Source organism: Anarhichas minor, unplaced genomic scaffold, assembly GCF_050575085.1.
Source record: "Anarhichas minor isolate MPS153535 unplaced genomic scaffold, ASM5057508v1 ptg000024l, whole genome shotgun sequence".
NCBI lineage: Eukaryota > Metazoa > Chordata > Actinopteri > Perciformes > Anarhichadidae > Anarhichas > Anarhichas minor.
In genome coordinates this window covers 9,242,638-9,256,397 of record NW_027466470.1, presented here as the reverse complement: position 1 = coordinate 9,256,397, position 13,760 = coordinate 9,242,638, and the positions used below count along the sequence as shown (strand labels likewise).

Here is a 13,760-nt window from a genome sequence, read left to right as displayed (position 1 = left end):
ACTGTGCTTTTCCAAACGAGGATAGATTTAGTTTTCATTAATTGACACACTCATCCCAACTCCCCCTTCAGCATACTATTGTCTTTTTTTAAGCAGGTGCCAGTCAAACCCTTTGAATATCCATCCCAGGGGAAATCTTCTGAGCAAACTGATTCCTCAGGATGAAGACAAACAGATTAGGCATGCACCGGTACCGATAGCAGATGTCGGGTCCTGACTCTAATAGCTGGATCTGATAAGGGTGACATTGGGGCTGAATTGTTCAATTAAAGTCTATCTGTATATACTATGTATATTTTATACTGCCATTTTAATTCCTGTTTAAGTTTTTACCAATATGTTGCTAATGTTGAATTGTAAGTCCTGTTCATTTTGAAGATTTATTTTTTTTGGTGCACGATTTATTAATTTAATAAAGAATAACAATTCAGTCAATTTACATCTATGCTTTTATACGTTGCATTTTGTTTTACAAAGTAAGAGAAGCATTTTTAAAGTCGAGACTGATGTTGCCGAACACGTGAGAGAATGATCCCCGTCACTTCCACACAGTGAGGCAGACAGCGTATTAATTAAACAATGGTATCGGATTAGTACTTCTTGTATCGACCGATACCCAAAGCCCAGGTGTCGCTGTTGGTATTGGGACTGAAATAGTCGGATCAGTGCATCCCTATATCAGATACCCTCTGGGTTACCAAACAAACAATCATAGTACTACAGATAAATCTTAACCTCTTTTCCTCCAACAAGGCCGGGTCGTTTCATGTTGATAGGAGATGGGGAGTGTGAATTCATCCAATCCGAGAGATAGGATGCTTATAGCCAACTAGTGGTGTTACATCATCAGCATTAAGAGTACTTGCATTACTGGAACACGTATGTAATCATATGAAAGTATAATCAACGGGAGGTCAAATATATTGCATCTCCTCTGTAATAGCTTTATGCCTGAAATGCATAATAGTTATGTTGTAGGATTGGAAAATACATCATCTCTCTGCTGTTATTGAAAAGGTGTAAATCAGTGTTTGCGCAAACTGCAAACCACGTTACGTTTTTATTTAGCAGCTAAGAATCTTCATTTCCTGTTTGCTGTTAAAAGTTCATTTACATAAGAAATTAAGGCTAAAAACTGCCCAAAAAAACCTTTAAAAAGAAGAAATACACTATATCAATATTTTTGATGTATCCATGGCCATTTTTAAGCCTCGGGTGTTGTCACATCAGTTCTTCCGACAGCAAGATGTACTGTAATTGTTTCTTGACCTACACCTTTGTCCATGACATCATAAAACTAATGGATTTCCTTGATGTTGCTCTATATTTGAGGACAAGATATTTAGTCATCTAAATGCACCTCAAGTCAAAGCTTGTACAGAGGAAATATTAAAATCTAATTTGCAGAATGCAATGAAATATAAAGAGCACGTTCATACTCCCCAGAAGCTGAGCATTTTGAATACTACAACCTTATATCCTTTTTAAATGCACAATAAATACACAAGTATGAGGATGCAAAGACATAGGCCGACATGGAAATGGACAGCAGAGGCTAAAATAACATGATTTATTATGTGGATGCAAATAGCTGTCTATCCCTTTATGCCTTTTGATGTTGATGATCCCGGGCGGTTTTCTGTAACTCCACCCTAAGGAAAAACTTCTCTCCTACTTCTGGTTAGATTAAGTGCTTTTTGTAATACAAAACAGTTTCACAAATTCAAAGCTTTTGGAGAGTATTGCTCTTGTGTACCGATTATTGTTGCTGCAGAATTAGACGTTACATCATTCACAATAATAGCCTTTAAAGGTATATCCTGTAAAATAAGTCATTAGCTTTCTTTTACTCACAGAAAACAAACAAAAAAGTACTTGCTACTGTTTGCAAAGCAGAATTATAACATTAAAACAGCATAAACATCAGAGTCAGCACTATTTGCAGCACAGAATGCCAACTTACATTGGTGTGAAAAAAGAGAGAGAGAAATGAATTGACTGGCACAAATGTGCATTAACGACTATTGCAGCACGGAGGTGATATTAAGGTTTCAGCTTGTGTCGTCTCTCAGGATGAAGTGGACGAGCTGCGGGCGGAGATGGAGGAGGTGCGAGACAGCTACCTGGAGGAGGAGGTCTACCAACTGCAGGAGCTGCGGCGAGATCTGGACCGCTCCAACAAGAACTGCCGCATCCTGCAATACCGCCTGCGAAAAGCCGAGCAGAAGAGCCTGCGAGTCGCACAGACCGGCCACGTGGACGGAGACCTGCTCCGTAGTCTGGAGCAGGACTTGAAGGTATGTTTGTGTCTTTGTGTTAGGGATTGACCAGTCACCACTCTGCTTTTATTCAGTGTTTGTATAAAATGCCATACGATACCATACGGCATGCATGCATGTGTGATGGCGTTTGGATGATCATTAGTGGTCACGACACATGTGAAATATTTATTAATCTATTTTGTATTTATACATCTATTCTGTTTGAACTGCATGTGTCTGTCCGTCAACATATCCGTCTCTGTGATCTCAGGTGGCCAAAGATGTGTCGGTGCGTTTGCACAACGAGTTGGAGAGCGTGGAGGACAAGCGCAGCAGAGCTGACGATGAGAACGAGCTGCTCAGACAGAAGATCATCGAGGTGGAGATCTCCAAACAGGCGCTGCACAACGAGCTGGAGAGGACCAAAGAGGTGAGTGGAGGATAACGGGAGATGTGGTTTTGATTTGACGAGCCTCTTGCAGGTCGTGTCGAAAAAAAGTTGCTTTCATGCACACAAAGGTGTATTTTTATTTTAGGAGATCCTAATCGTCCGTTACGCTTGCAGAAACAAAGCAACGGAAATCAATTCTCTGATACACACAGAAACAAACATCATCTTGAGAATCTGTTTGGGCCTAGTGGTGAATGAACGATGGCGACAATAACAACTGTGATGGCAACGTTTTTGGAGACTATGCTGTTTGAACGGGATGAAGCTCCAGTTCACCAAGAGGTGCTAGTTATTGTGGCCGCTTCACTACCTGCATAAAGCAAGAGGATCAATGCTGATCACCGGCCTGATCAGCATTGTCAGTGCTGTGAATTCATTTCATCAATCACCTAAACGCTCTTTGACAGCGTCAAAACAACTGCTTTGTGCAATGGTGCGTGTTATTTTTAAAGCCTGGCAACAATATGAACATGTCCTTATTTACAGCTTAATTCTGCAAGAATAGTTGCAGAAGAAAGGTTGGGTTAGATGCATCCACACTCCAGAGTGCTACACAAACCTACTGATGTTCAGATGGAGCTACAATACTATTCAGTACAACCCGAAGCTGCAACCACCCTCCCCCCTCGCAGCGGAGGTGTGTTCACATGGGAACCTGCAAAAGAAATCCAAGTCTCTCCCCATGAACGCCCATGTTGGAATGTAGTCCATCAACTCCTTCTCTAGCCAAGAATCTTTTCTCCAGTTCAGCTCTGCAAAAATAAAGAGTTCACAAAATACTTTGTGAACTCAGCCGGTCAATCTGTTGGTCTTATATCATTGCGAGTACATGTCTTAGCAAGGCATGTCTTTTACCCCTTTTCTACCAAAATAAGCACCATTGGAGCTGCAGCCACAAATGACCCGTGAATACTGCAGTCATTTGTTCAGGGAATGGATGCCGGTTGTAACCTTTGCCAGTAAGACAAAAGCCAGATATTTGTGGGTGATAAAAGTGCACTGCGAAATGTATTTTTGTTATTTCCAGAATACTCAGAAATCAATTGGCCATTATTTGGCATCTCAGTCGTTCAATACATGATCCAGAACACGTTTTATGAATAAAGATGCATTTTGTTGTTTGGGGCTGTAACTCCAGAAGTTTTCAACACACAGATATTGATTTAATGGATAGACGAGATTGTCAGTGTTTCAGGAATGTAAGAGCCATTTTGAAAGGACATTTAGTATAAAATATGTACTAATAGTATACACCAAAAAAAATGTCAATTTTGGTGGATCTTTTGACTTTTATTGTTCTTGTTTTCCAATGAGATTAATGTGTTTTGGGACTACAGCTGCCGTCCTGCTTTGAATGATATTAACAGGTGTAATATGATCATGTGTTTACACTTTGCTGTATCTGCACCATAGAAAGTCATCATTCTTCTGCTACTAGCAGTTGCACTCAAACTATGGATATATAATTCATATTGTTGTTAACATGTTAGAACATATCAGATTAATTCAGTTGGCATTAGAATCTTCCGTTTTATGTATTGTGAGCTACTGATGGTGTGAGCCCCTATTTTACAATGTAGAATTGAGACTTTTGCATCACTATTACTCTCCTGTTGCACAGTGGGGGGAATATTTGAAGTGAGGTCTTCTTTCAGGTAATGATATGAGCGCGGAGGCTTTTCTCAGGGCTGCCAGGGTTCAGCTGCTTAGACTAATCGATTTTGACATCAGCAGGTATACGTGACGTGCGGCAGCAAAGAGAAAGTAGGCTAATACCAGACCAGTGAGCATGGAGACGTGGCTTTCTTCTGCCAACTGGGGACACTGTTTCTTTTTTAGTGTCGTCTTGTTTGCTGCTGGTTTGATTCCCAGCTTGTGTCACACCATGACTTCTGTTACGTGCCTCCCCAAATAGGTCTTCTGCTGGTGGAAAAATCTGTATTCTGAAGCGGTCTGTGACCTTAACTATCTGTGTTTGCAACATTGATGTTTTTTTTAAAGACAACTTAACAGCCCCCCCGACTGAGCTGCATGTGCTCGGGCGAAGACAGAAAATCCATTTCTAGTCCAGATGTGCTAATGCGGCAAATGCAAGGTCCAGTTTTTGTTGTCGTCGCTCGACACCGGTAACCTTTCATAAGAAAATGATTAGCGAACAGTAAGGCTGAAGTGAGAGAATGCCCGACATGCGATTGTAAATGTTAATGTAAATTTGAACTTGCATAGCGATTTCATTATTGATGGTGTCTCTATCCTCCAGATCCCTTATTCTGAGCAGTATTACGATACAAAGGGACCACAGGATGACACAGACTTTCTTGTACACAGAGAAACAGGCGAGGGAGTCGGAGAAGGCTGAGATAGCGGCTGCTCCAAATGATTGCAGATTCTTTTGTGTCCCCCTGAGGTTTGTCCCAGAAAAACACAAGCCGTCTCTGAATGTGCACTTCGACATCACATCACGCTGTGCTTCTCCCCCCCCCCCCCACCCTTTCCTTACCAGAACTGTGCATTTATAATGCAGCACCCCGATATTTTGATTTTGTTCCATGGAAATACACAGTTTCTCTGTCTGGGACTGTTCCTGTAGTTTAATCACCATGTACTCATTCAATCCCTGTGAAATCCATAACGCACAGCGGGTGACCTGTTAATTATTTTTATTGTTGGCAGCAGGGGATGACGAGAGTATTTACAAACATTTAGTTAGGGATGCATTTCAATGAATGAATCTAAGAATGTGCCCTCTTCTCTTGGAGCTGCTTAGTCACAGAGATAAAGAGAGGAGCTCATTCTACTGATAATAATCTGGTGGTTCAACTGAAAGGTTGTTTCTTTCCCTTTCCGCTTTAATTAGGTTTTGTAAATTGCGACACAGGTGTAATGTAATGCAGTCAAAAGCAGAAAAGCCTCCAAACTCCTTTTGGGTTTTTACTAGTTTTAGGAATTCCATCTGAGGCACCTGCATCTTCTTCCTTTTAGTTTATTTAAATGATCTTTCACCACTAAAGTTCAGCGGTAACACACTGTAGGATTACAAAAAGCTTCTTCAGTTACTTTACCTGTCAAACCTTCTCACCACAGCAGTAAAAGAGCAACTGACCCCAGATACTTCAGCTATCAGAGGCCACACAGTGTGACTCTGGCCCAGAGATTGGCACCCCTGCATGGATTAATCCAACACGAAGGCCTGTTATGAAACAGCCTGGCGTGTTTCAGTACACTCTGATGGGAGGGGAGAGCGAGCGAGAAAAAGACAAAGAGGCAGAGTGGCAGAGAATGGCTGTAATCAGATGGCTGTGGGCCCTGTCTGCCTGCGATACGACCACTGCTCACAGACCTGATATTAAACAGTTTGGGAGGGCTGGTTGACAGGACCCTCTGTTGTTACAATATCGGCCCGGGGAGCAAATTGTTGCTGCTGCATCTGTGTGGTCAGCATGAAGGTGAACAACGGTTGGTGGAGAGATGTTTCATTCCTCTGACATTTGAAGAAAGGCACACTGATACGTGTAATGAAATGGAACTAATGAAATGGAACTAATGAAATGTCAACGTGCGCAACACAAGCATCAGGTGATATATTAGGCGCTCTCTGTCCGCTGTGATAAATTCATCTTGCGTTGCAGCAAAATGATAATCCTTTGTGCTGTGCTTGTTGACATCGGATCACATGACGACGGCACACAATAAAAAGCCGAAATCAACATATCTTATAACACATTTCGGTGGCACCCCTCCCGCAATGGAGGTGTGAGGGTTATTGTGCCGAGTAAGATTATGCTCCTCTTTGAAATACTTTGATGGCAATCAATTAAGAAATATGTACCTCGAGTGATATCTAGCCATGCAGACAGCTTTCATAGAGATGATTTATTTTTCAAGAAGTTTCAATGAAAACTGCAAAGTCTTATTTGAAAGAGGATTATTCAGTGACCATGACTTTGATTCTGGAGACCCACATTATTATAGAACTTCTAATTGATATCATCGTGATATCTGTACAATAAATAAGTCACAACTAGCAGCTAGTTAGCCTAGCTTAGCATAAGGACTGGAAACAGGGGTAAATGTGTTAAGATTTGCCTACCAGCACCACGAGTGGAAAATAGCCATCTTCTAGTCTAAACATATGAAACATCAACTAGCACTGTTGTGTGTATCAGAGGATTGGCACCATTTGCATTTTTTGCACATATAAAAACAGAATAGCAAGCATCTCCTAGAGTTGCTCCAAGTCTTTTGTTGCTGTGTTTCCTTACTACAAAGGTACGAGAGGGGAATGCCTGCATTCTCCATTATTCGCGTCGACAATGTCTGAGTGAGAGTCACTGCAGACATGATGTGTTTCATGTCAGAGCACTTCTCTCTCAGCAGAAGAAGTGTTGGCTTTGAAGAGGATTCTGCTCTTCTCACTTCTCCTTCATATATCTTCCCCTACACTTCTCCTCCGCTGTGGTTCCCTGTTGGAAGATTGCGAAGGAATCTCATTGACCTAGTTAATATGTTGGGAGGAAGAGCAGAGTCGTGAGGAGAGGAGTAGCGTAGGGACTCTGCTGTAAGTCTGCTGCAGTGACACGCGTCCATATGAAGCTTATCGTCACACAGCAGCGGCGGCTGTGAAATCTCTGTTTGACACGATGGAGGTGTTACTGGTATTCAGAGACCTCACAACCTTCATATACAGTCGGTGATCTGCACGTTTTTGCTCAAAATAAAAGTTTAAAAGGTCAGACGTGGAAAAAAATATATAATAATGATTGATTCCTGAAAACAATTTTAACCTGGTGACAGTAATGTGTATGTTTATCTAATATTAAAGAACATTGGAAATAGGCTAATCCTGTACGATGTGTCGCAAAGCATTTTAGAAACGATGACACCGTTACCCTAAAGGCAATCTCTCACAGACACAAAGCAAATCCAAAAATCATCAATTCTGCATGAAACCCCGGAGTGATGCGTTATAGTTCCGAAGCGCCGTCCTTTGAAGTTTAAAACCCATTGAAAATTAAATTCCTCCTCCGTAGGAACATGTTTTGCGAGTATTTTAATTTACAGAAGTATCAAAGCTGCCACTTTATAATCATAAAACATCCTGAAGCATTCGCTGCTGCAGCAATCAAAGTGTGTCTTTAAATGTCTTCAGACACATCAAGGCACATTTTAAAGCAATTAAAAAAACGCATTCGAAGTCATCTTAAACATCTTAAACACAATCTTTGACCGTGTTGCACATCTCATTTTGATTTAAAGCACCAGTTAAAGTATCAAAGCTGGTAACTACGTTCATTCCACTTTTTGTGGCCACTCAAGATATCTTTATATATTTTGAGTTTGTTTTAATTGCTACAAGTTGTGATATTAAGAAATGGTTTATGAAAGCAAACACCGTCTGTCTTGTCTGTTAGACCCAAAAACATTTCTCTTTCGTGCAGTGGTTCCATGGATGTCGCAAGAGCAGCGTTTCTGACACCTTTTCAGGACCCTTTGTGGTGATGTTTATTGTTAAAAATAGTAGTAAAAAAACAAAAGAAATACACAAATGCAAAGATAATCCAGCATCTTTGCTCTTAGGTGATGCATATGCATTTAATCTGCTGCAGGAAGATGAAACATAGTTGACAATACAAATCTTAGAAGTCTTATTTATTGTGGAATTCTTTTCAAACAGAACATGAGATGTTGCAGCATTTAAAGCCACAAATGTCAACCTCATGGTGGCACTTGAGGAAAAGTCAAGGTATTCCCAAAGTCTGTAGGATTGATGGTCTGGGAACCATGACTGTGCGTACCACATGTCATGGCAATCTATGTAATAGTTGTTGAGATATTTCAGGCTGGACCAAAGTGGGTTTAACGCGGTTAAAATGCATCATCTCATCCTCCCGCTGCCGAGCTTAAGGCTGAAATTCGATCTGAAAGCAGCAGAACATACATGATCCATCCAGCGTTGGTTTCTTGGACACTTCTCCAGTGTATCAAATGGTATTAGCAGTTATATTTCGGGAGCTTGACAGCAGCTCGGCAGAATGTATGTCAGACTGAGTCATTGTGTTTCTCACCTCTCCTCCGAGCACAAGGAACAGACAGACCATCAGAAAACGTATAACATTGGGGGCTGTCGCTTTGAGTGAAATATTGTCCTCAACAAAACAGATTTTGGCCTCGCCAAAGGTTGCAGAGTGAAGATGTAGGTTTTGATCTGAACTATGCAACTTTTTGGGATTCCTACAAATGGGATAAAAGAGGAAGTACATCCTAATAAACATCCTCTTATTTTTAATATTTGTATTTAAACAAGTGATCTTTAATGTATAATGTGAAAGGCATCACTTGTAGACAAACCAAAAGAGAATTATCACCAAACTCTCTCAGATGGAAAACATACAAGTTAGTAACTTGCTGATGATCTTAATGGAGCATTTAGCAGATAAAGAGACAGATAGTTTTATCAGGGGTTGAGTGAATATTGGACTTATTTATCTATATATTCATTAAGCAGACAGAAGCCTGGCTCTAAATAGTCAATTGTTTGCAAACATGTTAGTGGTAACTACTTTATAAGGTGATAATATGTCAGAGCTGTGTCTGCGAGCTTTTTCTGGAGTTCTTCTGTTCCTTGTGACCAAAGAAAATCAACAAACGCAGCTTTATGTTTCCTACAGAGAAGTGACTTAATTATTGTAGAATCTGGTTTTTATCAAATAATCCGCTGAAAAGTTTGGCTGTCAATCAAGTTATTTGTTATTCTTTAAAATGTAAACAAGAAACTGTATTTAAAGTAAAACAGGAAATATTTGCATTTGAAAGGCTAATAAATAGCTAATTTTCTTTTCATCTCTTCTTGTAAGTATTCAAATTCAGATGCATTGGTGATGTTTCGTCTTTAGCCTCAGAGCTAACAGCAGCACTTCTTTAAATAAGAACGATGATGATGTGAGTACCACTTGTAAGATCTCTAAATAATCCAAACTCGGTTACATGTTCAGTGTCAACCCACGGCTCTCTGTGTCAAAAACTGTGTGTACCCCTGTTGATAGATGAGACCGCAGGGTGTGTGTGTGTGTGTGGAGTCAGTGGGGTCCACAGTCTGATGGTCTGAAAGAGTTCATTCGATGTGGCAGGGGTCAGAGGCTGTCTGAGTCACGGAGGGTTGTCACCATGTTCTGGCCAACAGCAGCATAGTGACACGGGGCTGCGTCAACAGAGGCTGTCTAGTTCAGAAGAATATTACATTCTCTGTCATGAAGTAAGGAAGGAAATCTTAAACTTTTTGGTCCTGAACCGAATGCGTCTGTTGCACCAAGTATAACAAAGCTGACAATCATAAGGAGGCTCACGCGCATCCATCCATTCTCTGCGGGTTCTGATGGAGAAATGATCTGCAGAATAAGACTTCCTCATTCATAATATAAATAGATAGCTCGTGCATTATTCAATTTATTTTTTTTGGCCAGTGAACATATTAATAAGTTGCCTCTTTACACACCAACACAAAGCCGCTTTAGGACTCACGTGGAGTCGTCGTAGAAGTCCGATATTCACTTTCCATCTGCTGTCGGTCTGACGTCAAATTATCCTCCAGGGGCAGTGGACAATATTTGGTGGGTTACGTTGCTTCATCGGAATGCGGGATTAAAGTTGGAATTGAGAGACGACGTCATGCAAATAAAAAGCTTAATGTGTTCCGCCTCTCTTGCTCTCCACACGGACTGTTCACCTGCATGCAACCAAACACTGCTAAAAGGTAAAAGTAAAACAGACTACATACAGAAACCACAATACTTCAGATACCAAAACCTTAGTGATTAATGCAGAATCTGTTTTTAGAGATTAGGGTTAGGTTGCTCGCCAACCCCCAGATTCACTCTCGTTATAACTCTCATAGTGATAGTGAAACTCTTCTATGGTACCAACGTTGGTATTGAAATTTCAAAACAATACCCATCTCTACACACACTAACAACAATTAAACAACTAGTTGATGTAGATCTGACTATGTTAACATTTCACCAGGCAGAACTTGTAAGATCGGTTATTTTCAACAGCAACTCAATGCTTTTAACTTCTTTCTTACAACCCAAGAGCACACAAGCTCCCCGAAAAAGCGCAGAGCCGTTTTTGGCCATGCTTGCAGTATCCCTCTATCATATTCAAAGTGCTTTATTTTGGGCAATATACTGCTCTTGGAATCAGCATGGGGAAAATCCCCTGAGCCTTTTTCTCTATAGAAGTGGATGTAGCAGCATGTATTGGGGCATATAGACTCGCGCTTTGAAGTGAAGCATGCTCGTTATAGACGATGGGAAGAAGTGGAAGACTGGTGATGCAGACGGACGCTGGCCCTCCCAGCTGTATTGGGTTGTATGTTGCATGCAGGCATTATTAAATGATGACTTCAGCACTAAAGACAGAGGCATGTCTACACGGCTTGTTACACTCACAAGGCCGGACTTCATCTAAAGCGTTGACATCTTATCTCTCCACCTCCTCCTCTTCTTGCTCTCAATAGCCCTCTCATCTCTGTTATACTATCATACAAGTTTTTAAGATCTCTTGTCCCACCACTTTCACTTAAAGCATCATTCATGGGTCACATAAGAACTCCTATGTATGATTGTGACACTAAGGAGAGCATCATTTCAATTGCAATGATTTAAAACAAAAATGTGAGCGCTGCCGTATTTACATGTTTTGCATGATGCAGACATGTAAAACAACTTCAACTAATTTTTAACTTATTGTTTTATGTTTTGCTGACATGAGCAGATTCTTGCTTGCTATCATCACCAGTTTTTCAATGATCTAGAATTCCTACTGCTTCCAACAGGATTTGTGTAATCCCTACCATGACTAATAAGAAAATCCTTAAAGCAGCAGTTTAGTAAATGGCATTTGATAGATGATTTTATCATGAATCTGTTCAGTGGTTTTCAAATATTAAGTTATGGAAACATTTCAATCTGATAATTCTAATTAATCTCTTCTTTCTGCTTCCACTGAACTGAGAAAAATCGGTGAACCACCTTTTGATGTTGGATAGATCTTTATTGTTTTTCAGCAAAGAGGGTCAACTGAGGCTGCAATTTCCTCTACACCTGTGACTCATCTAATGAATCAGGAGAAAAGCAGAAAATCCAGTACAGCTGAGGGAGGAAAACCTCCACAGCTTCAGAACTCCACTTTAGCTGGTAGCTGACGCAACTACGGACACAAACGCTATGATATGATCCGCCCTCTGGTCCAGGTAACGACCCTCTAGATTACTGGGGGTCTCCGCTGCCACCTGAGCTCAGAGTTCGTTATCATTTACAACGTCCTGTGGTGGCTCGGTGGTCCTCTGGGCTTTGGTAATGACGCTGTATTTCAAATCCTTTATTGGCTCCCCTCCTACCATTTTCAAGTCACAAAAGACAGCATGTGTGCCGAGGGCCCCTCCCTCTTATTGCCAACCTACTGTGAACCGATTTGACACACACAAGGGGACAGTGAAGTACTGGGAGGCGGAAAGTGGCGCGGGGGTGAGGACGACCTCATTATCAGCCAGCTGGACAGCCCCGCCGTCCACTCAGAGCCCCCCATTCAACCCTCATCCCATCCAAGCTCCCTTCACAGATGAGGGAAACGCTCTGTTGTCTGGTTCCCATTAGTGAACAGAAGAAACATGGCAGCAGCCCAGAGGGAGGGAGCGGGCTACTAGAGTCCCAGATAGAGCGATAGAAGTTCATGATCATTATGAGGTTTTATTTATCCGTGCCTTGTTACCATAGACGCATACCTAACAATCGCATAATGAAGACTCCAGACTCTTGAAAAACAAGTTGGCTAATGCTAATTATGAATAGTAGATGATCTTAGAAATGGCTGCAGTCCCTCGCTAGAGGCTAATCACGGGCTGAAGGATAATAAGCTGTAGATAGAGGCTTAATTAAAGCCCGGCAGCCATCTTGAGAAGACTGTTTACAGAAACAATCAGATATAGCCGACTAAATAGGCTTATTGTGTTTTCCACTGTTACACTGGAATGAGATTTGTAGTCTGATATTTCTTATTCTATCAAGTTATTTTCTATTTGCATGTTATCTATTTTCATGACCCCTGACAAACATCTGCTTCTTATATGGGATGTCTGAAGGTCTAACAATTGAAATATGATGCATCAGGTTTTTGATCCACAGATAATACTTTATAGTTGATTACTTATTGTTGGTTTTGGTCCTTTTAATGGGATTACAAGAAAACTATCATCAGCCTTATCCCTTCTGTCAACAGCTGACTCAGTTATGTTGTCATGATAATGTTACTGATAAGGGACTGATCACACCGAGACGCCCCACCACAGGAGCTACTGCTTCAAAATGCTTCGGCAAAGCGTGTCGGACCTAACAGCGTCTGCAATACTGTCACTTCTGCTCGCTCACTTTCTAACTGCACCACACACATTCATTCATTCATTCAAACCTTCAGGGAGGTTTTCCTCATTTGCAATTATGTCGAGATGCAGAGAAATACACAGAGTTAGTTAAACAAATCAAAAGAGGACAACACAGTCTATCGAGGTAAAAGCCGACAATCCAGCGGCTGCAAACAATCACTCGGATTCTATCATACTGATCTATTATTTAATTTATGAGTGATAGATGAAATGATAGTTGAAAATGTGTCAGCTCTAACACATACTGTAGTAAATCAATTGTTGGTTTATGGTCTTTTCATGGGATTCGTTAATAGCGACGAAGACATTCACTCATGTGTCACTTTGGACAAAGTTGTCTGCCATATTAAATAAATGTAAAGATTGAATAACACCATCTTTATCCTTTAAATCTCCTTTGAAAGAGAAATGCTTAACCTCAGCTGCACCAACTGGTTCAAGACAGGTTCCATTAATAAAAAATAGAGTTGTTGTTTTTCAATGTCTGAACCGGTGATATTTGCTATGACAGGAACAACATGGGAAATGTAGTGTCTCTTTCCACTAGTGATTTGTCAGCATTATTTTTGCCCGGGGGCTCCCATCAACTGCTACTTTCCAATCGTATCCG

The 13,760-nt window shown here is 40.9% G+C and overlaps 1 protein-coding gene across 1 annotated transcript in view; it reads left to right on the top strand.

Annotated features, from left to right (window-relative positions):
• The first annotated feature begins 2,084 nt into the window (after nucleotides 1–2,084).
• Nucleotides 2,085–13,760, top strand: part of mtcl1 (microtubule crosslinking factor 1) — a 53,591-nt gene continuing 41,915 nt past the window's right edge. Inside the window, exons 1-2 of the mRNA XM_076097947.1 lie at nucleotides 2,085–2,297; nucleotides 2,533–2,691. Of these exons, the coding sequence (XP_075954062.1) occupies nucleotides 2,100–2,297; nucleotides 2,533–2,691 (357 nt within the window). The 5' untranslated portion in view covers nucleotides 2,085–2,099. The remainder of the gene's footprint in view (nucleotides 2,298–2,532; nucleotides 2,692–13,760) is intronic.